Source organism: Zingiber officinale, chromosome 10A (assembly GCF_018446385.1).
Source record: "Zingiber officinale cultivar Zhangliang chromosome 10A, Zo_v1.1, whole genome shotgun sequence".
NCBI lineage: Eukaryota > Viridiplantae > Streptophyta > Magnoliopsida > Zingiberales > Zingiberaceae > Zingiber > Zingiber officinale.
In genome coordinates, this window is record NC_056004.1 from 67,375,313 (window position 1) to 67,401,966 (window position 26,654).

General features: G+C 37.8%; 1 protein-coding gene and 2 long non-coding RNA genes across 3 annotated transcripts; all 3 read right to left on the reverse strand.

Moving 5' to 3' along the window:
* Nucleotides 1-12,020: 12,020 nt before the first annotated feature.
* On the reverse strand, nt 12,021-12,699 carry LOC122026230. The gene is made up of 3 exons (XR_006124072.1): nt 12,501-12,699; nt 12,215-12,385; nt 12,021-12,070 (listed from the first exon to the last, which is right to left on the reverse strand). It is a non-coding gene; the product is annotated as an uncharacterized LOC122026230 (long non-coding RNA).
* Nucleotides 12,700-13,088: 389 nt separating this feature from the next.
* Nucleotides 13,089-15,391, reverse strand: LOC122026688 (protein FAR-RED IMPAIRED RESPONSE 1-like). Its single transcript, XM_042585417.1, has 2 exons — nt 13,261-15,391; nt 13,089-13,147 (listed from the first exon to the last, which is right to left on the reverse strand). The coding sequence occupies exons 1-2, from the start codon at nt 15,389-15,391 to the stop codon at nt 13,089-13,091; spliced, it is 2,190 nt and encodes a 729-aa protein (XP_042441351.1).
* Nucleotides 15,392-24,494: 9,103 nt separating this feature from the next.
* Nucleotides 24,495-25,453, reverse strand: LOC122028140. The gene is made up of 3 exons (XR_006124652.1): nt 25,019-25,453; nt 24,848-24,947; nt 24,495-24,551 (listed from the first exon to the last, which is right to left on the reverse strand). It is a non-coding gene; the product is annotated as an uncharacterized LOC122028140 (long non-coding RNA).
* Between the last annotated feature and the right edge of the window lie 1,201 nt (nt 25,454-26,654).

Genomic DNA, 26,654 nt, shown 5'->3' on the forward strand with positions numbered 1-26,654 from the left:
CCATATATGTGGTATTTCGTGTGATGGAGTGTTGCTCTCACACTGGAGGATCTATTCTTTGGTGATTTATATCATTGGTGATCAGATTCCTGACTTGTTGTCGGGGATCTTATTGTTAGGAATGTCTGTGATACGGACATTATGTGTCTTGGTTTTACCATTAGGGCTTGCGGAGTCTTAGATGTTTTCAGGGACTCGATGAATTTGGTATTCCTAGGATGTTTGGATAGGTTTACATTGTCTTTGTTGACGATGTTGTGATTTATTACAGATCCGAGGTGAGTCTCATACACCATCTTTGTAACACCCACGAAATGTAACGCCCGCCCTCCCTGCTAACCCTAAGGGACGGGGCTACGATACTCTATGTACATACTACAGCGGAAGACTTAAAAACATTTTCTTAGTGTAAATAAAACCGAACTACACTAATATGGTTTCCATAACATGATAACAAGATAAATAAAAACATAACATCAAGTCACCCATATAGTACTACCATTTACGAAACCAAAGTGTAATTCTTAAAAGGTTCTTAAAGCAGGTTCTTATTTGGTTGCCTAGCCACTGCCACACACATCTCCTTGCCTCTCCTGCTGCTCCTTTTTCCTTTATCTGTGGTACAAGGAAAGTAAGCTATGAGCACTCATGGCTCAGTAAGTTCCTTTCCTACTCACTAAAACCAAAAATCATCACATAATCAAAGAATGTTTCAACATAACATAATCTCAACTAGTCATGGCATAACATATCATACTCTTTAAGCATATCATGCAACATAGCAACATCATAACTAGTCATGGCATATTATCTCTTACAGCATAGCATGAAACATAACCTAAGCATATCTAATCATGGCATATCATAGTATCATCATAAGGTGACATGGCATATCAAGTTCTTAAAGCATAGCATGAAACATAACATAATCATATCTAATCATGGCATATCATAGTATCATCATAAGGTGACATGGCATATCAAGCTCTTAAGGCATAGCATGAAACATAACATAATCATATCTAATCATGGCATATCATAAATCATAGCATCATCACAACATGATCATAAATTATATGCAATATGATTTTGAAAACATGTATCCGAAAAAACATGTGTATGTCTCATGATCTTTTAAAACCATTTCTTCTTCTTACATATATACTTGAACATAATATCAACATATTGGGGATCCCGGCTTAGTACCACATACATACATAATGCGCGCATCCTAAGTAGATCCAAGGTAGCTAGTCTTGAACCTACTAGGAAACTAGGCCCGTAGCTCGACCTAGGGGCACGTAAGGAGCCCACCCTTTACTAGGCCCGTAATTCGACCTAGGGACGCATAAGGAGCCCACCCTTTTGGTACAAGCCATTCAAAGTAAAATACATGTCATACTTATACATATCATACATCATACAAGCATGCATCACTTAGGCATACATCATATAAAAGTATGCATCACTTAGGCATACATCATGTCATAAAAGTATGCATCACTTAGGCATACATCATATAAAAGTATGCATCACTTAGGCATAAATCATGTCATAAAAGTATGCATCACTTAGGCATACATCATATCAACATGCATATCATAAAAGCATAAATATTTTAAGCACATAGCATATCATCAAAGTATGCATATTTCCTTCCACATAGCATATCATAAAAGCATGCATATTTTAAGCACATAATCACTTCATCAAAGCATGCATATTTCTATTCACATGGCATATCACAAAAGCATGCATATTTTAAGCATATAGCATATCATCCAAGCATGCATATTTCTATCTACATAACATATCATAAAAGCATGCATATTTTAAGCACATAACATATCATCAAACATGCATATTTCTAAGCACATATCATATCATGAAAAGTATAAATCACAAGCATACATGTTTAAGCATAAGGGTGTATCATGTAATTATACTATCATAAGAAACATGGTAACATAGTTAGCTTGGGTTCTAAGCTTCCTAATCTCTTGGGTTCTTATCATGGCCAAACCCCCTTAGATCTTAATTTAGGTAAAAATAACCTCCAAGCATGTGGAACCTAAATTAACATTACATGAATTTCATAGGAAGCATTATAAGTATGATTTACTTGGTTTCTAAGTTCTCCAGGTCCCTAAACTCCATGTGGCCGAACCCTATCAGGTGTGAAACAAGGTTCCAAATGTCATGAAAGCTTGGAAACCTTAAACCACATTTATAGCATTTTTTTCCAAGTAACATAGTAAGCATATTGAGCTAGTTCCTAAGTCCTTCAAGCCCTTAACATATGTCATGGTCAAACTTTTAACAGTGTTCATTAGGGCTAAAAAAAAATAACATACAAGCATGTGAACTTGAACTAACACCATGTATAAATTCATAATAAGACATTATACAATATGTATGGCCGAAACATACCCTAGCCTCAATTAGGTCATTAAACAACATATTGCATGGGAACTTTGTCTTTCTACTTATCATATTTCATGTAGAGTGACATAAGCATATTTAATTTTTGTTCTAGGGTCTCTAGGGCATCTATCCCTTCATGGCCGAAACATACAATGGTCCATTTAGGTCATGGAAAAATTATAAATGCATGTGACACAATCAACACATTATCATATTTTCATAAGAAGCACTTTTAACACATTTGGTTTCATTTCTAAGGCCTCTAGGTCTTTTAAACCTTACTTGGCCGAAACTCAACAGTATATAAACTTGCTTCAAATAGCCTAAAATCATAAGAAATCATACAAGTTTCATAGCATGTATAAAGACAATCATAATAAACATACATGTGGATTGTGTCTTAGGCTTCCTAGGTTTCTTTCCCTTTTTCTTTTATTTTTCCTCATGGCCGAAACCTACCAATCTTTAAACTAGGTTTTAAGTGGCCTAAATCATGGAAAACATAAGTAAGTTTCATGGCAAAAATTACTAAGAACATCATATACAAAGTTGGTTCATAAACAAGCTAGGACCCTTGTGATCTTACATGTCATATATCATGTAACTAATTTTCTATACTCCAATTAAACATGAGAGCATTAAACAACTTTCATATCATAATATCACAGAGGTCTTGAGCATATTAGAATTTTGTTCAAGCTTTTCTAAACTATCCATCTTATCATGGCCGAAAATCTAAAATAAGAGTTCATGAATTTCTAGCAATGTTCAACATGCAATTCTTTAAGAGAACTCTATATTCTATCATACAAACATGGTTACTTAAATTTAAAGGTCTTCCTAACCCTAAGCCCTTTTCTTGGCCGAAACATATAAATGGATTTCTTTTGGTTCCAAGTAACTTTCAAGCAAAAAAACCAATAAAAGACCCTTAGTAGTTCATGGAGGGAATTTTGTACTAGTTTGGTTACACAATGTTTTCCCTAACCTCCTTAAAATATTTTTGGCCGAAATTCTAGGGTTAGGCACTACTCTGATCAAGAATCAATTAGGTATAAAAACATGAAGAAAATTCTTCCTACATAGCATAGAAAACATATCATGAAATAAAGACTTGTTTAAACCTTCCTAGATTTGAAAACCCTTTCTTTAGCCGAATTTTCTAAAATTCTTTCCTAGGTTTTCTAATCCTCATAAAATCCGAAAATCACATAAAAAGCTTTGTACCGCAGGTGAGGGGAAGCTTACATCCTTTTCGCTTGTGGATCTAAGGTATGGTGATGGAAGAAGTAGTCTCTTCTTCTAATTCTTTTCCCTTGATTCCCTTGCTAAGTCCTCCTTGTATCTTAGGCTTTCTTAGGGGAAAAAAAAACTTGGCTTTGGGGCCGAAGATGGAGGAGAGGGGACTGATGGTTTCGGTGAGGGAGAGGAAGAATGAGAGAAAATGAGAGAAAAATAAACTTCTCTTTTCTTGCTCCCTTTTATGTTAAGGGGGAAGAGGTAGCAAAATTGATTTTTGTTTTCCTTCTCCCTTAGCCTTTTTTTTCTATTTCCTATTTATTTTATTTATTCATTTATTCTTACCATTCATGATGAAATAAGGGGGATTGAATTCTCTTAATTCCCTCTTTAAATTTTCGGCAAAAACAATGAGGAAGAGGGAGAGAAAGGAAGGAAGGCAAGTTGCCTTTCTCTTGCTCTTTTCTTGTCTTCTTTTGGCTAGCTTTTACTCTCACCCTTATCATGAATTTCCCTCCTTTGCTATCAACATCTTCTCTCTATCCCAATTGGTTTCTACTAATTAATTCTATGAATAATATAAGAGGTTCAAGGTTCAATCCTTGACCTTCACTTCTTTTTATTTCATTTTATTTTCTTTTTGCTTCAACTCACTTCCTATTATTTTTCTAAGGCAAAATCCCACATTCATATATTTATCTTACAAGCTTAGTGGGTATTACAGTACCCCGTACCTCATAAAAAGTTCATCCTCGAACTTTAAAATAGCTACATCAGGTGGCACTGAACTTTCGGCTGAGTGCATCTGCCACTTTGTTCGCCTTCCCTGGGTGATAAAGAATCTCGCAGTCGTAATCTTTAACTAACTCGAGCCATCGGCGTTGCCTCATATTTAGGTCTTTTTGCGTGAAGAAATATTTCAGACTCTGATGGTTGGTATAAATCTTACACTGAGCTCCATATAAATAATGTCTCCATATTTTGAGAGCGAAGACCACGGCTGCAAGTTCTAAGTCATGAATGGGATAATTCTTCTCATGTTCTTTAAGTTGTCTTGAAGCGTAGGCAATAACTTTGCCATCTTGCATGAGTACAGCTCCAAGTCCTGTGATGGAAGCATCGCTATACATATCGAAGCCTTTGTTAGTTTCCGGAAGAGTAAGAATCGGAGCACTGGTCAGTCTCCTTTTTAATTCCGCGAAACTCTCCTCACAAGCTTCTGTCCATTCATACTTTGTATTTTTCTTGGTGAGGGCTTTTATAGGGGCTGCGATTTTGGAGAAATTCTCTACAAATTTCCTGTAATAGCCTGCTAGTCCGAGAAAACTCCTGACTTCGCTGGCATTCCTTGGTCGGTTCCAGCTATTTACAGCTTCGATTTTACTTGGATCCACCATAACTCCATCCTTGGAGATGACATGTCCTAGGAATATTACCCGGTCAAGCCAAAACTCGCATTTGGAGAATTTTGCATATAATTGTTTCTCTTGGAGGTTCTGTAGTACAGTATTCAGGTGTTCAGCATGTTCTTCCGGGGTTCTCGAGTAGATAAGTATATCATCAATGAAGACGATTACAAATTTATCAAGATATGCTGTAAATACTCGATTCATCAGGTCCATAAATACTGCAGGAGCGTTGGTTACTCCGAAAGGCATAACTATGAACTCATAGTGTCCATATCGGGTTCGAAATGTCGTTTTTGGTATATCATCTGGTTTCACCTTCACTTGATGATAACCGGATCGTAGATCTATCTTTGAGAAAACAGTCGCACCCTTCAGTTGATCGAACAGGTCATCGATCCGCGGGAGTGGGTACCGATTCTTGATCGTCACATTATTCAGCGCTCGGTAGTCTATACACATTCGCATAGACCCATCCTTCTTCTTTACGAATAGTACTAGAGCTCCCCATGGAGAGTGACTAGGACGAATAAGTCCCTTGTCGAGTAATTCGGATAACTGTTCCTGAAGCTCCTTTAATTCAGCCGGAGCCATACGATAAGGTGCCTTCGAGATCGGCTGAGTACCAGGAATCAATTCGATTCCGAATTCTATCTCTCTGTCAGGGGCCAACCCTGGTAGTTCATCAGGAAATACTTTTGGATAGTTGCATACTACTCTGACGTCTTCTAACTTCGAGTCTTTGACTTGATTAGTATCAACCACGTGTGCTAGAAATCCCATACATCCTTTATCTAATATCTTTTGTGCTTTAATAGATGACAATAACTTCTCCGTTCCTTTCGATTTCTCGTAAAATTCAAACTCTGGTTCATTTTCGGGTCGGAAAATCACTTTTCTTTTGCGGCACTCGATTGAAGCGCCGTACTTGCTAAGGAAATCCATGCCCAAAATTATGTCATAATCCTGCATATCAAGTACTATCAGATTGCAGTAGAGTTCTCTGTTTGCGATCCGAATGAGTACTGCTTGCAGCATATGGTCCGATGGCATAATCTCCCCGGATGGTAAGGTTGTTAAGAATGTGTCCTCTAGAGTTCGGAGTGGTATATCTAGCTTCTTCATAAAAGGTGTTGAGACGAACGAGTGTGTTGCCCCGGTATCAAATAATACTACAGCATACTGATTGTAAATAAGTAGCTGACCTGTGACAACAGTAGAGGCGTTCGCCACGTCTTCCTGGGTAAGTGAGTAGATTCTGGCATTGGTCATAGTGGGAGGGGCCTCCAATCTACCTTGGCTGATTGAAGTCCCTTCTATGGCAGCTTGCATCTGGTCAAGCTGTGCGGGGGCACTCCTGTTCTGGAAGTTCTACGAAGGTGGTGCCTGAGGCTGAGTAGGGCAATCTCTTATCAAATGACCTTCCTTTCTGCAGTTGTAGCACTTTCTGGTGCTCAGAAGACATACTACAGAATGCATCTTCCCACATGTGGCACACTGAGGGTACTTGGTCTGCTTATTGGCTGGACCACCTTTTGGTTTATTCCACTGTTTCCTCTTTCCCCCTGAGTTTCCTTTCCAGTCGGTTCTGGTATTGTGCAATTTTTGTCCTCCGGTCAGTGCTTGGTTCTTGCCCTTGTTCATTGCTTCCTGATAGTGCTCGGTAATCAGGGCACTACTGACTAGCTCCTCTGCAGTCTGCGGTCTATTAACTCCGCCGGCTACGTTCAGAGCTATCTCAGGTCAGAGCATCTTTAACATTAACCGGACCCTTTCTTTTTTAGTTCGGACCAGTTCTGGGCACAATCGGGCTAGACGGTTGAACCTCTTGACGACTTCATTAACTGACAGATCACCTTGCCGGAACTCAGTGAACTCGTCATAGTGCTTGTTGGTCACTTGCATATGGAAAAATTCCTCTAAGAACTCTGTCTCAAAATCTATCCACTGCATTTGGTTTATTTGTATTTTCGCCTTTACTCTGTCCCACCACATCCGGGCATCTCCGGTAAGACAGAACGACGCGCATTTGACCTTCTCGTGTTCAGGCCAATCCAATAATTCCATTATGTTCTCCACGGTTTTGAGCCAGGCTTGCGCATCCCATTGTTCACAGTTTCCCGAGAATGCCTCCGGCTTAAGCCTTTGCCACTGAATTAGATAGGCCTCTTGTCGGACCATCGGAGTAGGGGTTGCCGGGGGCACTGGTGCGGCTGTAGGTACAACAGGTAGTGGGTTTACCGGTGGGGTGACTGGGTTGCCTTGCTGACCCATCAAGGTAGTGATCAGCTACTGTTGCTCTGCGATCTGATGCTGGAGGTCTGCGACTACCTGTGTCAGATCTGGTGGAGTCACTGTTCCTCCGGTTCGGGCATTGCGTGTCCTAACCATGTTTATCTAATAAGGACAAACAGACTAGTGTAAGTGGTTATCATTTTTAGCCAATCTAACTTACTGTTTTATTTCTATCTATTTGTTCTGGTATTATTCCTAACCTACCAATATGTAATCCTAATCTAATTTATAACTAAAAGCATAGAATAAGGAATCAAACATAAGCAAGTAAAACATGAAACTAAAGCATAAACAACATAAGGAAAAATAAGGAATATAATGACAAACAATGTAACATAAGGAAATAAAGCATAAGCAATGTAGTAACGAAAATAAAGCATAGGCAATATACCAAGAAAGAAAATAAAGCATAAGCATATGACAAGAAAATCAAACATAAACATATAACAAGAAAATTAAACATAAGCATTCTTACTTGGAGCGGCAGGTCGGAGGCTTGATGTGTGTGTAGTGAGCTGGCAATAACTTGGCTCTGATACCAACCTGTAACGTCCGCCCTCCCTGCTAACCCTAAGGGACGGGGCTACGATACTCTACGTACATACTACAGCGGAAGACTTAAAAACATTTTCTTAGTTTAAATAAAACCGAACTACACTAATATGGTTTCCATAACATGATAACAAGATAAATAAAAACATAACATCAAGTCACCCATATAGTACTACCATTTACGAAACCAAAGCGTAATTCTTAAAAGGTTCTTAAAGCAGGTTCTTATTTGGTTGCCTAGCCACCGCCACACACATCTCCTTGTCTCTCCTGCTGCTCCTTTAGCTCATCCAGCTTTTTTCCTTTATCTGTGGTACAAGGAAAGTAAGCTATGAGCACTCATGGCTCAGTAAGTTCCTTTCCTACTCACTAAAACCAAAAATCATCACATAATCAAAGAATGTCTCAACATAACATAATCTCAACTAGTCATGGCATAACATATCATACTCTTTAAGCATATCATGCAACATAGCAACATCATAACTAGTCATGGCATATTATCTCTTACAGCATAGCATGAAACATAACCTAAGCATATCTAATCATGGCATATCATAGTATCATCATAAGGTGACATGGCATATCAAGTTCTTAAAGCATAGCATGAAACATAACATAATCATATCTAATCATGGCATATCATAGTATCATCATAAGGTGACATGGCATATCAAGCTCTTAAGGCATAGCATGAAACATAACATAATCATATCTAATCATGACATATCATAAATCATAGCATCATCACAACATGATCATAAATTATATGCAATATGATTTTGAAAACAGAGTAATGATGCTCACAGCGACTTCTCTCAGCGAATTCACAGCGCGACTTATGTGGCTGCTGATGTGGCCAAGTCCAAATCAGATTAAAAATTGCAGACTTGGCTCTACTCCTCCTCCTCCTCCGTTTTTGCGTTTCTTCCTCGCGTCAAGACCTAGGGCACGCGACTCCCTCCACCGGCAGCGGTTTTTCGCGACCTCCTCCTCCTCCCTTTTTTCTCCTCCATCAGCGATCGTGCCCTAACTCTACTCTTCCTCCTCCTCCTCCGTTTTGTCGCGAACTCTACGCCTCCTCCTCCTCCTCTGTTTTTTCGCGACCCCTCCTTCCCTTCCCCTAACTCTACTCCTCAACATCCTCCTCCTCCTGTCCTTTAACGCGACCCCTCCTCCCCGTGCCCTAGCTCTACTCCTCAACATCCTCCTCCTCCTGTGCTTTAATGCGACCCCTCCTCCCCTGCCCTAACTCAGTTTTGTGGTGGTGTGTGAAATCAGCCGTTCGAGACAGGCTGGAGATCTGGTGCTAGATTAAAGTACCTCATGAATTTATTTATTATCTTCGTTTATTAGGTGTATACTTAAGCATCTTGATAGTTTCCTTTATGTATACTACTGATAGGTTATCTATCGAACATAACCTGTAGCTAATCTTGTGATTTGTTTTCTTTCACAGGGTGCCAACTGTCAAGGGCAAGGAGCTTGACCTTCATTGTCTTTTTGTTGAGGTAACATCCCGATGAGGCATTGAAAAGGTAAAGCGATATTGAAATTTTTGGTCAAGAATTTAAAACTTTATACTGCGTTCTGGTTAACTTATTATTGTTTGCTTGACACTAACAAGCACCATATCATTTCTGTGATGTTCTCTGGAAACTCATAAGAATAGTTGGTAAATTACCTGAAGGATATAGAACTGAAATCCTTGTTTAATATATTATGATTAAATTAGACATTAAAAGGGTATATTGAGAGTGAATGATTACTTTCTAGTGTTTGACTAGAATGTATCCACAAGTATAGGTAAGCCTTGGCCTGCAAATAGAAATGTTGTTTCCATGATTAAATATTTTTTAACATGTAAGTACTCTACAATTTCGTGTCAAGGACCATGAGCCTAGTTTTGATTTAAACTGTATTATCATTAATAAGGATGTTATCCCAATTTGCCATTCAACCAATGGGAATAATATAGAATGAGAGGTTGAAAAACTTTGCAGTTTCTTGCTTGTGAACAATTGTAATAATAAAATACCTCGCAATTGGATATTTAAGTTGGGTCTTAGTTTTCTATATGATAGTTCTGTTGGCTTCATGAGCCTATTTTAGTTTGACAGATTCACATAACAGAATGAACTACTCTTTCTTTTGTTTTCACATGCTGGTATTGCATTTAAAATTGATGTTAATGAAAATATTTCTTCTCTTTATTGAGAGTTTTTTTGTTAAATTTATTTATTTTTAATCTAAGTGAAGGGAATTTGATTATTAGGTTGTTATTCCATGGCATCCTCAAGTTATAGCAGCATCGACAATACAAGATTTGAACCTGTACCATGTAGGGACTGCGGGCGAAGAACATTTGTGTGTATTTCTAGATCAACCAAGAATCCTGGAAGATATTATTACAAATGTGAGCAACATGGATGGCAAAAGTGGGTGACGGCTGATACTAGTTCATCAGGCAAAATTGAGTTAGAGCACAATGCTTCTCATGGACATAATCCGGGAATAATAAATGTACCAAAATTTATTTGGATATTAGTAATGGTTAACTTGATTCTCTTAGCCGTAATCCTGATTGAGTTGTTAGTTCATCTAGCAAGTTAGTATTAAGTAGTGTTGGTGTTGTAATGTAACTAGCTTAATATTTGTATTTCTAGACATGTTTGTTAGTTTATATCGTTAACTACTTTTGAATCTTGAATCATGTTGGTGTTGTAATTGTGTTAGGATAAATAGTGTTGAGTACTGTTGGATGATGAGAAGCATTTTGTTATATATTATTTTGTTAATTAATTCATCTTGTTAATTAGTATGTTTAACGGCAGATTTAATTGTTGCTGCGTTAACGTTGCGACAGCAGATGTTGGTGCATTACAAAATGTAGCATCATCGGTAGAGGACGAAGATAAAATGAAGTTACTCAAATTTACAAAATTATTATTGCCATACAGAAATAGAAATTTGACTTTCATTTAAGAAACGAAATATTGAGAAAGAATCAGCTGAAACTGCTTACGGTCCAAAACCTGGCCCTGAATACCAGTGGACAATATCCCACAAGTTTGTCCTTGAAAACCCCCTGGAACCTTCCTCTTCAGTATTTTTTTTCTTTTTGCAAAAGCTACAGAAAGGTCCAAAATGATTGTGTTGTGAATGCAAAACCATCAAGAAGTCTGGATTGTTGCTATCAAAGGAATGTGTGGATTCAAAATTATACGCTGAAACCAAGCTGCTTATGAACTCATCCCTTAGCGAGTGAGACAGGTAGACTGCGAGAGGGTGGTACAAGAGTATTACGTGGTTAAGAGAATTTGACAGAGTCTGAGATACGCAAGTAGGGTGTGCCTGAACTGCACAAATAATGGCAGAGCAGAAGATGAGTTCCGAGTCGATGGCATCCCTGAAGTAATCGTCATTGATATCACAAGCCAAATCCATCTCTTTAGTTCCACCGTGTAGTTATTGACAATTTTTCAATGATAATATAACTGGTATCTTGAGAATAAGCAAATCTTTCTATTTTAACATCACGCAGAACAGAAAGGTCTTATCATCAAATATTAACTAACATTGATCATAAGCGCAAGAAGCTAACCAGTACTTTTTCCCATTTAAACCATGAACGTAATGAACTAAGGCAACAGTAGGATTTCAACGAAATAATCATGCAAAAGCATTGCCTTAACAGAAGTTGCTTGATAAGAATCCTACAATTGCCAATAAATATTAGTTTTATCGTTATCCACTTCCATCTGGTACTCCAAGATCACTATCCTGCACGCCGTTTGAGGTTGCATCTGTATCCATTGAGCTTGAGGCCTCAGGATGACTAAATATCCAATCTGTACCTTTCTCTATGTTCCCTCCCTATGGGAATGGACAAGTTGGAGCTTGTAAAACAACTATATAAGCAAGCATAACAGTAAATTTGGAAATTGTAAATCAAATTACAGTCAAATAAGAACAGTATCAGAAAAGAGTAACAACTCTAAAAAGATTTCAAGTTTAAAATCTTACAGATGCCTTTAATGCCTTTCTAGCAACCTCTTCATGGAAGCCAAATGAAAAAAAAGTTTCAACACTTGTCTCATCAAGAGATTGAAGATCCATTGCATGAGAGTTATGTGAAATAGGCTCATCTATATCTGCATTGAAATGTTGAAAATCATATCAATTGAATTATCTTTCCATATATCTTCTAGATGCTCTATAGATCAAAAGATCAACTTCATTACATATGCTTAGACAAGATGATTGCTTAAAAAAAAGTTCAAAGAGTAGACATAAACCTGGATCATCCATGTGAGAAAGTAACCATGTCATTGCTTCCTCAACTCCAGCATTAGCAGTGTTTATGGCAGCCTTTTGACAATGGAGGTAATTGAAGCCGATAGCAGCAAGTTTGGAAACTATGTCCTCGCTAGCAACTAGTTGGGTGGATTCAACTTCCCCAGTGGGACCTGCAAAACAGAAAGCATCAAACAAGAAAGTACAGAAAAAAACTATAAGAAACACTGCACATTTAGCAGCCACTTTGTTTACTGAATTTGTAGCAAACAGACTATGATTATAAACCTGTTTCTGGAAGTAATTCTTCTCCCGGCTGCTACTATTCCAAAATATGCTACTATTCCAAAACATCTACATAAATATGCTACTATTCCAAAACATCTACATAACATGCTACTATTCCAAAACATCTACATAACTATCTTCTAGAACAACTCGATGAGAGAATATTTTCTCCATGAATTTACATGACACAAATTTTGTAAACATCCACAAGCATCATAAGATCAAATAAATTTGAAAAGACATTATCCAACACCATGCCAGCGATAGGGGGATCTTCTGCTCCAAAAAGAAGGCTGTTATACCATAAACAAAACTAAGGATAAGTGAATGGCATATGACAATAATAACTTTGCAGCAAAAAATGATACCTTGTAATAGTACCTAATATTAATCGCCTCCAAAGTCCAATACAAGAAATGTGTTTATTATAAGGGACCACAGTTTTGAGAACATCTTTCTGATATATAAGTCAAAGAAGTCAATAGTCACTTATTTTAGCAATTGTTTTTATAATTAGGATCCAAAACACTTGAAACATAAACACATTTTTGTACAGATAAGCTAAAGGATAGTATGCTCATTCACCTACTAGTCCTTGCCTGCACTTTTCCATGGGTCTTCCACCATCGACTTTCCAATCTTTATTGCTGCAAGATAGATTAGAAAAAATATTTAAACTGTTAGCTTTCACATGAATTTACTTGAACAAAACAATAATACTGGACAATTATTTTAGATATCTATTATATGTATCACTTACCTTCTTTTCGGGCCTTTGCAACTGATTTCTTCACAATTTGTTCAATCTTAGATTGTTTCCTCTTTGTGGGTGGACGACCTCGAGATCTTACTTTTAATGGAGAGTGTATTGCTTTTGAATCAGATGTAGATACTCCTTGCAGTTGTTCAACCCTTGAATGCTCAAGACCATTAACAATTAGTTTTTCCTTCGTGTCTTTCAAGATTTCCACCAACATAGAACAATTGTCATCATTTTTTGCACCAAGTTGTTGAATCTCTTGTATCAATGGAGTGAGAATATTATATCGATGTCTTTCTCCATCACAAACAAAATCATCATAGATGTTACTGATACTTTGATACCCACGCTTAATATCTTTGCGCCATCGGTCCATAATATAATTCATAGGAACCTCAGTCACCTTCATTCTTATCAACACTTTGATCACATGCCTACATAAAATTCCCCGAAACTCAAATAGACGGCACATACATTTCAATTTGCAATCTAACTCCGTATAATGTACCCTAAAGGAAACTTCCCTTACGGGTTCTCCATTTTTTCCCAAAATAGTTTCTACTACTTCAAATATTAAAGTTGTCCCTTCTTCCTTCAATAATGAGGCATCGCAAAACATCAATCCTCTTATTTCATCTTGGAACAACTTAAATAAGTTGTTAGTGTATGCATTTTGAAATTGTCTTTCAATAGGATGACCAAGAATAAGTGGCATGGTAGAATTAAAAGAAACAAAATCCAAATGTTTTTCATTCTCAATCTTCTTCTTCAAAGCATTATCATATTGCTCAACAAATTGCTTCAAAGATGTTTTAGAATGGACGTAGTCATCAAAAAATGCATTCATACTTTCACTTCTTTGAGATGTGGACATACCTGCCCAAAAGTTATCTTTAACGTATACAGGTATCCATCTATGTCGTTCTTCATGCAAAGATTTCAACCAATCATTATTTTCCAAATTAAACTCCTCAATCATTTTCAACCAATTCTCATCACACTCATCAATTGTAAGTGAGTTATAGACAATGTTCTTCAATTGTTTCTTTATCATTTTGTATTGAGCATTACCACCAAATTTTGCTGGAATTTTTTTCATGATATGCCAAAGACACAGACGATGATGCGAATTCGGAAATACCTCTTCAATTGCAATTGTCATGGCACGACATTGGTCTGTGATTATAGCCTTTGGAGCATGTCCGAGCATACATGTCAACCAAGATTTGAACAACCATATAAAAGTTGCTGAGTCTTCGCTTGATAATAATCCACATCCCAGCAAAATAGATTGACCATGATGATTCACCCCAACAAATGGAGCAAATGGCATGTCATAACTATTAGTCAAATAGGTTGTATCAAAAGTCACAACATCAGAAAAGTACTCATACGCAGCTCTACATCTTGCATCTGCCCAAAAAATATTTTTTATTCGAGATTCCCCATCTAAATCAAGCACATAAAAAAAGTTTGAGTTCCTACTTTGCATGCGACAAAAATAATTACTCAAAGCTTCAGCATCTCCATCCCCTAACCTCAGCCTTCTAGCTTCTGAAATATAATTCCTACACTTTCTCTCATCAAATGTCAAATTCTCATAGCCTCCAGCCTCAACTACAAATGATTGAAAACTTTTGCTTAAAGTTATTCCAGCTTGATCATTTAGCTCTAATTTTCTCTTTATAGCTGAATCCAATACTTTATTACATCTAAAATGTCGTGACTTTCCAGGACTCAAGATATGATTATGTTCAAGACATAGACTAGTTATCACAAAGTTCCCATCATTTCGAATAGCAACATTAATCTTAGCTTTGCAATTCGTCTTAGTAGAAGGTCGAGGGTATAAAATATTTTTTGCTTGAGATACTTTCCCACCATTTTTGGCACATCCAATAGAGAAATATTTTTGCTTTCCATCATCTCCATTTCTACCACCTAATTTGCAAATACCGAAACCAACATTCTGAGCATAAGAATTATAAAAAGTACGAACTTCTTCTTCACATGAAAATGTCATTCCAATCTCAGGAATCTTGACTTCATTTACACTAGATGGAGATGAGTCTTGGTCCGTAAGGTCATTGTTATCCTTTATCTCAATTAAATCAATTTTTTCTGCTTCCATGACACTTTCTTCACCTACATTTATTTTTAAAAAAATTACATGGCCAAAATTAAATAGAAAATAGAGACATAATAAAAAAACATGAAACAAAGTCCCTCTAAAACAAAACAAAGCTAAAAAAAAGTATACAGACCTAAATGACCATATCATTCTTCACCCGATTCATATAATTTGCAAATAATAGACTAATTGCATGCATACAACTAATTTACAAACAACAATAAGTCAAGGGCTTTAAGGCGAAGAAAGAAATACTTGCCGGAAAGTAATAATAGCAACATGCCTTGATTGATTAGAATCAGAAACAAAATTCAAAAAAAAAAAATCCACATATGAGCATGAACATTGAGGTTGTTTCATTTCCTATCTACATGAGGATCGGTGAAGTGCAGAGATGAAAAGAAAAAAGTGGGTTACCGAAATTGCGACCGTCAATGTAGTGCCAAGTCTGTCCGTACTCGATATCGACCTCCTTCTTGGTGTACTCTCTAGGGTCCTTCTCGAACGGCTGATTTCACACACCACCACAAAACTGAGTTAGGGCAGGGGAGGAGGGGTCGCGTTAAAGCACAGGAGGAGGAGGATGTTGAGGAGTAGAGTTAGGGGAAGGGAAGGAGGGGTCGCGAAAAAACAGAGGAGGAGGATGAGGCATAGAGTTCGCGACAAAACGGAGGAGGAGGAGGAAGAGTAGAGTTAGGGCACGATCGCTGATGGAGGAGAAAAAAGGGAGGAGGAGGAGGAGGAGTAGAGGTAGGGCACAAAGGAGAGGTCGCGAAAAAACGGAGGAGGAGGAGGAGTATTACTCGTTAGGACACGGAGGAGGAGAGGTCGCGAAAAACCACCATCGGTGGAGGGAGTCGCGTGCCCTAGGTCTTGACGCGAGGAAGAAACGCAAAAACGGAGGAGGAGGAGGAGTAGAGCCAAGTCTGTGATTTTTAATCTGATTTGGACTTGGCCACATCAGCAGCCACATAAGTCGCGCTGTGAATTCGCTGAAAGAAGTCGCTGTGAGCATCATTACTCTTGAAAACATGTATCCGAAAAAACATGTGTATGTCTCATGATCTTTTAAAACCATTTCTTCTTCTTACATATATACTTGAACATAATATCAACATATTGGGGATCCCGGCTTAGTACCACATACATACATAATGCGCGCATCCTAAGTAGATCCAAGGTAGCTAGTCTTGAACCTACTAGGAAACTAGGCCCGTAGCTCGACCTAGGGGCACGTAAGGAGCCCACCCTTTACTAGGCCCGTAATTCGACCTAGGGGCGCATAAGGAGCTCACCCTTTTGGTACAAGCCATTCAAAGTAAAATACATGTCTACTTATACATATCATACATCATACAAGCATGCATCACTTAGGCATACATCATATAAAAGTATGCATCACTTAGGCATACATCATATAAAAGTATGCATCACTTAGGCATACATCATGTCATAAAAGTATGCATCACTTAGGCATAAATCATGTCATAAAAGTATGCATCACTTAGGCATACATCATATAAAAGTATGCATCACTTAGGCATACATCATATCAACATGCATATCATAAAAGCATACATATTTTAAGCACATAGCATATCATCAAAGTATGCATATTTCCTTCCACATAGCATATCATAAAAGCATGCATATTTTAAGCACATAATCACTTCATCAAAGCATGCATATTTCTATTCACATGGCATATCACAAAAGCATGCATATTTTAAGCATATAGCATATCATCCAAGCATGCATATTTCTATCTACATAACATATCATAAAAGCATGCATATTTTAAGCACATAACATATCATCAAACATGCATATTTCTAAGCACATATCATATCATGAAAAGTATAAATCACAAGCATACATGTTTAAGCATAAGGGTGTATCATGTAATTATACTATCATAAGAAACATGGTAACATAGTTAGCTTGGGTTCTAAGCTTCCTAATCTCTTGGGTTCTTATCATGGCCAAACCCCCTTAGATCTTAATTTAGGTAAAAATAACCTCCAAGCTTGTGGAACCTAAATTAACATTACATGAATTTCATAGGAAGCATTATAAGTATGATTTACTTGGTTTCTAAGTTCTCCAGGTCCCTAAACTCCATGTGGCCGAACCCTATCAGGTGTGAAACAAGGTTCCAAATGTCATGAAAGCATGGAAACCTTAAATCACATTTATAGCATTTTTTTCCAAGTAACATAGTAAGCATATTGAGCTAGTTCCTAAGTCCTTCAAGCCCTTAACATATGTCATGGTCAAACTTTTAACAAGTGTTCATTAGGGCTAAAAAAAAACAACATACAAGCATGTGAACTTGAACTAACATCATGTATAAATTCATAATAAGACATTATACAATATGTATGGCCGAAACTTACCCTAGCCTCAATTAGGTCATTAAACAACATATTGCATGGGAACTTTGTCTTTCTACTTATCATATTTCATGTAGAGTGACATAAGCATATTTAATTTTTGTTCTAGGGTCTCTAGGGTATCTATCCCTTCATGGCCGAAACATACAATGTAACACCCCTAGAAAGCCTAGATAAGAAAGTAAGGGTAATGAGAGTACGAATGTAGTGAAAAGAAGGTGTAGATATTCTAAGTTAAATATTAAGATGGGAAGGATTTAGATGATTAAAACTTTATGAAAGAAAATAAAGTTGAGAATATAAATCATCTATGCATGATTTATAATGTATGGAATTAATGTAGACAAAAAAGAAAGAAATATGAGATAATATATACATGTATGAAATATTTATGCATAATGCATAATATGGTAATATATGAATTATTATGTACAAAAGAAAATAAAATGTTAGAAGAGAGATTGAACCTTGGATCTCTTGTAAGGAACATGTATAAGATATCAAAGGGGATAGGAGAATTATTGATAAGGAGAGAAAGGACTAAGTAGTTAAGAATAAGAAAGGATTCTTTTTACTTAAAAGGAAAAGGAAGTAAAAAGAAGTAAAAATATACATAACCAAGTTTTGATCCTTGGTTCTCTTGTGGATGCATGCATGTGTTAACCAAGTGGGATAGGAGAGGATATTGTAAGAGGAGAGATAGGAATTTTAATTAAAGGAGAGAAAAGAGAGAAATTAAGGGAAAGAAAAGAGAGAACTCAAAAGGCATTTCTCTAGAATATTCTTGTCATTTAAGGGGAGAAATGAATAGGGAGGATGAATCAAGTCAAGTTCCTCCCCTCATTTTAGTATAAATAGGCATGGAGGGGTGACTTCAACTTCATCCCCCACTCATTCTCCTCCTCTCCTCCCTTTTGTGCCGAGACTCACCTCTCCCTCTCTTCTTCTTCTTGTTGCCGAGCAACACAAGAGGAAGAACCTCTTCTTCCTCTTCACTCTCTCCCTCTTTCTCTCTTGTTGTTGCCGAGCAACACAAGAGGAAAGAGAAGCCTCTTCTTCCTCCTCCTCTCCACCAAAAGACCTAGCCACTCCTCTCCTCCATTGGTGCCGAGCAAAGCAAGCAAGGAAGAAAGGTCCAAGCAACTTCTCAACTCTAGGAAACTTAAGCGAAGAAGGTAAGCTTCCCCTCACCTGTGGTACAAGGCTTTTTATATATTTTTTCAGATTTTATGAGGATTTTAAAACCTAGAAACAAGTTTGAGAAAATTCGGTTAAGAAGAGCTTTCGAAATCTAGTGAGGTTTAACTAAGTCTACACTACATGATAGATTTTCTATGCCATGGAAAAGGGATCTTCTTCATGTTTTTACACCTATATGATGCTTGATCAAAGGAGTACTTAACCCTAGAATTTCGGCCAAAAATATTTTTAAGAGGCTAGGGAAATTATTGTTTTACCCAACTAGTACGAGGTTCTCCCTATGAAATGTTAAGGATCATGTATTTGTTTTCTTGTTTAGAAGATAATTGAAAATAAAAGAAAAAAAAAGGGAAAGGAACCTAGGAAGTGTTATACATAATGAGAAAGAATGAAATTTATGCTATGTATATGCCATGATATGTGATAGCATAGGAAATGCTATACATAATGAGAAAAGAATGAAATTTATGTTATGTATATGTCATGATATGTGATAGCATAGGAAATGCTATACATAATGAGAAAAGAATGAAATTTATGTTATGTATATGTCATGATATGTGATAGCATAGGAAATGCTATACATAATGAGAAAAGAATGAAATTTATGTTATGTAAATGCCATGATATGTGATAGCATAGGAAATGCTATACATAATGAAAAGAAATGAAAAATGAAATGCATGAAAGATTGTTAGGGATATGATATGATAGTTATGCATGATAAATTATTTTTGTATGGTTTGTACCAAGGGTGGGCTCCGTAAACGCCCCGGGGTCGATGGAATAAGACTCGGGCCTCGTCAGAAATGGGCTTCTGAATGCCCTAGGTCGATGGAGTAAGACTCGGACCTAGTATGTATGTATGGTAGGGTTCAAGACTTGCTACCTTGGACCTACTTAAGAAGCGCGCGCATTATGTATGTGGTACAAACCGGGATCCCCTCTAATGATGATATGAATTTCAAGTACTTATAAGTATAAGCTTTCAAATTCATGATGCATTGCCTACATATGTGCTTGAATTATCTGATGATTAGATATAATGTCATGATATGAATATGATACCCTTGTATGTCGTATGCTTATGATACTACGCATGATATTAATATACGATGATTTTCGGTTTTAGTGAGTAGGAAAGGAACTTACTGAGTCATGAGTGCTCACAGCTTACTTTCCTTGTACCGCAGATAAAAAAGCTGGATGAGCTAGAGGAGCAACAGGAGGAGCAGATAGTGATGTGTGTGATGGTGGCTCGGCAAAGAACGATCCGGACAAATTAATATGATTAGTTATAAGTTCAATATATGCACATTTGAACAAATCAGAATATGTGATATTATGCTTAATAAATTAAATTCTTTAAAGTTTTTATTCTTCCGCTGCCATAGTATAACTGAAGCATGTACGTAAGTAGTATAAGAGCGTAGCACCGCCCTTGGGTAAGAAGGGCGGGCGTTACATACAATGGTCCATTTAGGTCATGGAAAAATTATACAAGCATGTGACACAATCAACACATTATCATATTTTCATAAGAAACACTTTTAACACATTTGGTTTCATTTCTATGGCCTCTAGGTCTTTTAAATCTTACTTGGCCGAAACTCAAAAGTATATAAACTTGCTTCAAATAGCCTAAAAGCATAAGAAATCATACAAGTTTCATAGCATGTATAAAGACAAGCATAATAAACATACATGTGAATTGTGTCTTAGGCTTCCTAGGTTTCTTTCCCTTTTTCTTTTATTTTTCCTCATGGCCGAAACCTACCAATCTTTAAACTAGGTTTTAAGTGGCCTAAAGCATAGAAAACTTAAGTAAGTTTCATGGCAAAAATTACTAAGAACATCATATACAAAGTTGGTTCATAAACAAGCTAGGACCCTTGTGATCTTACATGTCATATATCATGTAACTAATTTTCTATACTCCAATTAAACATGAGAGCATTAAACAACTTTCATATCATAATATCACAGAGGTCTTGAGCATATTAGAATTTTATTCAAGCTTTTCTAAACTATCCATCTTATCATGGCCGAAAATCTAAAATAAGAGTTCATGAATTTCTAGCAATGTTCAACATGCAATTCTTTAAGAGAACTATATATTCTATCATACAAACATGGTTACTTAAATTTAAAGGTCTTCCTAACCCTATGCCCTTTTCTTGGCCGAAACATATAAATGGATTTCTTTTGGTTCCAAGTAACTTTCAAGCAAGAAAACCAATAAAAGACCCTTAGTAGTTCATGGAGGGAATTTTGTACTAGTTTGGTTACACAATGTTTTCCCTAACCTCCTTAAAATATTTTTGGCCGAAATTCTAGGGTTAGGCACTCCTCTGATCAAGCATCAATTAGGTATAAAAACATGAAGAAAATTCTTCCTACATAGCATAGAAAACATATCATGAAATAAAGACTTGTTTAAACCTTCCTAGATTTGAAAACCCTTTCTTTAGCCGAATTTTCTAATATTCTTTCCTAGGTTTTCTAATCCTCATAAAATCCGAAAATCACATAAAAAGCCTTGTACCACAGGTGAGGGGAAGCTTACATCCTTTTCGCTTGTGGATCTAAGGTATGGTGATGGAAGAAGTAGTCTCTTCTTCTAATTCTTTTCCCTTGATTCCCTTGCTAAGTCCTCCTTGTATCTTAGGCTTTCTTAGGGGAAAAAAAACCTTGGCTTTGGGGCTGAAGATGGAGGAGAGAGGACTGATGGTTTCGGTGAGGGAGAGGAAGAATGAGAGAAAAATAAACTTCTCTTTTCTTGCTCCCTTTTATGTTAAGGGGGAAGAGGTAGCAAAATTGATTTTTGTTTTCCTTCTCCCTTAGCCTTTTTTTTTCTATTTCCTATTTATTTTATTTATTCATTTATTCTTACCATTCATGATGAAATAAGGGGGATTGAATCCTCTTAATTCCCTCTTTAAAATTTCGGCAAAAACAAAGAGGAAGAGGGAGAGAAAGGAAGGAAGGCAAGTTGCCTTTCTCTTGCTCTTTTCTTGTCTTCTTTTGGCTAGCTTTTACTCTCACCCTTATCATGAATTTCCCTCCTTTGCTATCAACATCTTCTCTCTATCCCAATTGGTTTCTACTAATTAATTCTATGAATAATATAAGAGGTTCAAGGTTCAATCCTTGACCTTCACTTCTTTTTATTTCATTTTATTTTCTTTTTGCTTCAACTCACTTCCTATTATTTTTCTAAGGCAAAATCCCACATTCATATATTTATCTTACAAGCTTAGTGGGTATTACACGAAATTATAAGATAAGTATATGGGTGTTATTTTCTTTAGAGCATAAAAATAAGAGGAATCAAAAAGGAATAATAGAAATAAAAGGAGAGAGAGGTGAAGGTTTGAACCTTGAACCTCCCACAAATAATAGAGATAAATTGATATATGATAACCACTAGAATAATGAATAATATATGGATAGAAAGAAATGAAAATTGTATTTAAAGGTGAGAAGAAAAAAAACTAAGCAAAAGAGCAAGAGAAAACCAAGTTGCTTACCTCCTCTTCCTCTTGGTTAAGAGAGGGAGCAAGAAGAAGGCAAATCGCCTTCCTCCCCTTTTCTTCTTCTCATTTTCATGGGAATCAAAGAGGGGAGGGATTAATGAAGACATAATTCACTCTCATGATGAATAAATAGGATTTAGAGGAGAAAAGAGAAAGAAAATTTCTAATTCTTCTTCTTCCTCCTTCTTCCTCCTCTTTCCTTCTCCACCGAAACTTGGAGCTTTTCCTTCTCATTCTCAAGGGTCAAGTTAGGGTTTTCTCTCTAAGAAACCCCTATTTCCAAGAAGGAATCTCAAGGTTTACCTCTTACAAGAAGAAGAAAACAAAAAGGGTAAACTAGGAAGAGAAGTTCTTCTCCCTCCTCACAAGGGTATTATTTTTCATAAGGAACAACAAGCGAAAAACTATGTAAGTTTCCACCCACCTGTGGTACAATAGCTTATGTATTTTCTGTCACGCCCCAGAGGAGTCTCTGTCCGAAGAAATTTCGACAGCATCTCCCCTGTACGGCGGACAATATGAAACTTTCTACATATCACATATACTTCAGCCACAGGCGGCTGGAATGATAACAAAAATAAAAACAAACACCACGCAGTTTATAAAGATATTCAGCCTCTGGCTGTCACAACCACGCAGTTAATAATAGTAATCAATCATAGTAGGACTCTGACTCGAAATCCACCCTACTCCACTACACTCGTAAAGCTCAAATCCAACGAACTCACCTCTTCTGCCGTCCAGGCAGGCATATAGTAGAATAAAAACCAAACCATCCAAAGACCATCAAACGGTAACAATCCGTACAATATCCATAAATAAAATCCAAAACAAAACTAAAACATAGTCTGATGGAAGAAAAACCAAAATAAAGCAAATAACAACCTAGTAGAGAACTAGCTCTACGTGCAGATGGGGGCCAGCGACTGGAACTGCTCCGGACCTCAACCTGAAAATATCAACAATGGAGGCGGGTGAGTCCAACACTCAGCAGGTACAACCGATATGCATAATAAAACAAATAACATAATCATGCGTACAGTCTCCTGAATATGAGGAGGATAAATGCAACTGAAATGAAATCAGAAGATAACTGTACTGACCGGATCAAAGTATAAAGGTAACAGGTCGTCAGACCGAGTGAGTCATAATCCTGTATGCATGTCAATCAATGCATCCAAACAAATGCAGCATATAAGTGCAGCAATCACAAGCAAATAAAAATGCAATAAATGCATATGTCAACCCCATACTCTGAAATCAATGCTCCTGTGCAATGATAGAGTAAACGGGATGCTGTCGGAGTACTCCTGTCCTGTGACCCCAAATCATAAATGGGGAGCTCAATGCTCTCATCTCCCTATATCATGGGAGGATACTCTGCGCACACTACCCATGAGTCCGACCAACGGAGCCAAACAAAGTCCACCATCTGGCTACCACGCTGCTACCCTAAATGCCAACGGAGCCAAACAGAGCGGAATCTGACGGCTACCACGCCGAGTCTCGACCAACGGAGCCAAACAGCAGAACCGCCACACACCAGCCAGATATACAAATCCATGGGTGATGTGTGCAGTACATGTAACTGGCGATGAGCTCAACCAAAGTAGAGCCGACAATCGCACAGCATGCAATCATGATGCATGATACTGAACATGGCAATCTCATGAATAACATGGCATGATCCATATAAATAGATACAAAGTGTGTACCACAAGAAGACGTATCAAATAGAAGGTACACAAATCGAAGAGGGTATCAAATAAACCCTAGGTCCAGAATATAACAGAGCATGTGGTTAGGTCACTACCTAAGGCATATGTGATCAGGTAGATAATATGCAGTGCAGAATAAATAAACAAACAACATGTACTAATCATGTAGTGACCAACCGAAATAAACAGGTAACACAATTACTGTTATATGTTAAACATATTATCATGCATATCAAAAGACATAAGTCAAAGTACCCGCCTCCAATAAAGTGGTCCAAATCCGACTCCGAGATACTCGTCTCGCGTCAAGATCCTGTGTTAAACAAACAAATATATATATTTTATTTAGCTAAATCCTACTGAATAGCTAAATAAACAAATCTCTAAAATTGAATTAGGGCAAAACCCTAATCAATAACTAATAATCCATGCATACAACATTACACTAATCTTGTATCAACATGTTTCAATTAATGACATTCTAATCACAATCAACATTCAACTACAACCTTTAAACTAAAAAAACATGTCTTACTACATGTTCCAAACTAAACTCATCTACAGCATACTCAAGTATCAAATTACACTAATCAATCACTCTATACGTACCTCAATTCACACACTGCTCTAGATCCGCAACCAACAAGTAGCTGTTGGAAAGAAGGCTGCCGGAACCAAGAACAAGCAAGCCTCACAGCACACAACCTCACTGCTGCAATCAAAACGGATCAATAGCAGATCAATCAATCCAATGACACACCAATGGAACAAGAACCTCACCTTGTTGGCTATGACCTAGGGCACGACACAGAGAAGGGAGGAAGTGAAATCTGTGGCCACCGACGGCTGTGTACCCTAACTAGGGCACGGCTTGGAGCAAAGAGGAGAGAATCGGGCTGGGGGCTTGATCGGCCGTAGTCCTGTGCTCGATCTCTCCGCGGCCAGGGCAACAGGGAGTCGACTGTGGCCCTAGTCACCGGCGGCAGAGGAGTAGAAGGAAAAACCGCTTGGGATCAGGGAAGGAAGTTAGGGCACGCACGGAAGACCGGCAGCACTTCCGTCCGGCGTCGACACTGTGCAGAGTAGAGGAGAGGCGGCTCTCGTCGCCGGCGGCAGAGGGGAGAGTGTGCGCACGCGAGAGAGATGAGGAGAAGATCGGGTTTGGGAGAGGAAACCGGCGCGAGGAAGAAGGAGAAAAGGAACGGGCGGAGAAGGTGTCGAGCACGGGAAAAAAAAAATAAGAGAAAAAGAAAAGATAAAGGAAAAAAAATAAAACTTTTCCTCATTAAAACAGGGTAGTCTAAACAGGCTTTTCCGGGCCCCCGTTTTTATCCCCGTCAACTCGTCCGTACGAGCTCCGAAAAATTAACGAAAAATTTCCAAAAATTTCGGAAAATTCCCTTATTAATATTCGCCTATTTTCCGGTATTTTACATTCTCCCCCACTAATAAAAATTTGGTCCCCAAATTTCCTTATCTACCATCAGCAAGTACTAACAACAGATATAGAAAGTATAAATGCTGAACGGTAAACTGAATCACATACCTCACGTAAAAAGATGGGGATATCGAGCTCGGATAGTATCCTCGAGCTCCCAAGTAGCCTCCTCGTCCGAATGATACTGCCATCCGACTTTAACCAGCCGGATAGTCTTATTCCGCAACTGACGCTCTTTCCGGTCAAGAATCCGTACCGGAACCTCCTCATAAGTAATGTCAGGCTGAACTGGAAAACTGAGATTATCTATCAACACATGTATCAGATCAGGTACGTATCTCTTCAGCGTAGATACGTGGAATACGGCGTTAACGCCTGCCAAGAACGGTAATAGTGCCAACCGATAAGCTACTGCTCCAATCCTTTCCGAGATCTGGAAAGTCCAATGTATCGCGGAGCTAGCTTACCTCTGAGGTCAATCTCTTCACCCCTTTCATGGGTGAAACTCGCAGAAATACCTAGTCGCAAATGGAGAACTCTAAAGGTCTCTGTCTCCGGTCAGCATAACACTTCTGGCAGTCTTATGCCTCTGACATCCTCTGTCTGATAATATGGACCAACTCTGCCTCACGCTGACCTCTATGAGGTCCCAACAACTGGGCCTCAGGGATTCTCGTCCTGATCGACAACTGAGCAACTATGGTAACAAGAATACCCTGCTCTGTCTGTCCCTGCTCCTCAAGGTCTAACTCGGAGAAACCCTGAATCAAGTCTGTGACCACAACTCGGTGGCAAGCTAAAGTCCCTATGGACTTCTGGCTAAGTGAATCGGCAACCACATTAGCTTTTCCCCAGTGATAGCTAATGGTACAAATCATAATCTTTCAGGAACTCCAACCATCTCCTCTATCGAAGATTAAGTTCCTTCCGAGTAAACATATATTTGAGATTCGGATGGTCAGTGAGAACCTCAATGTA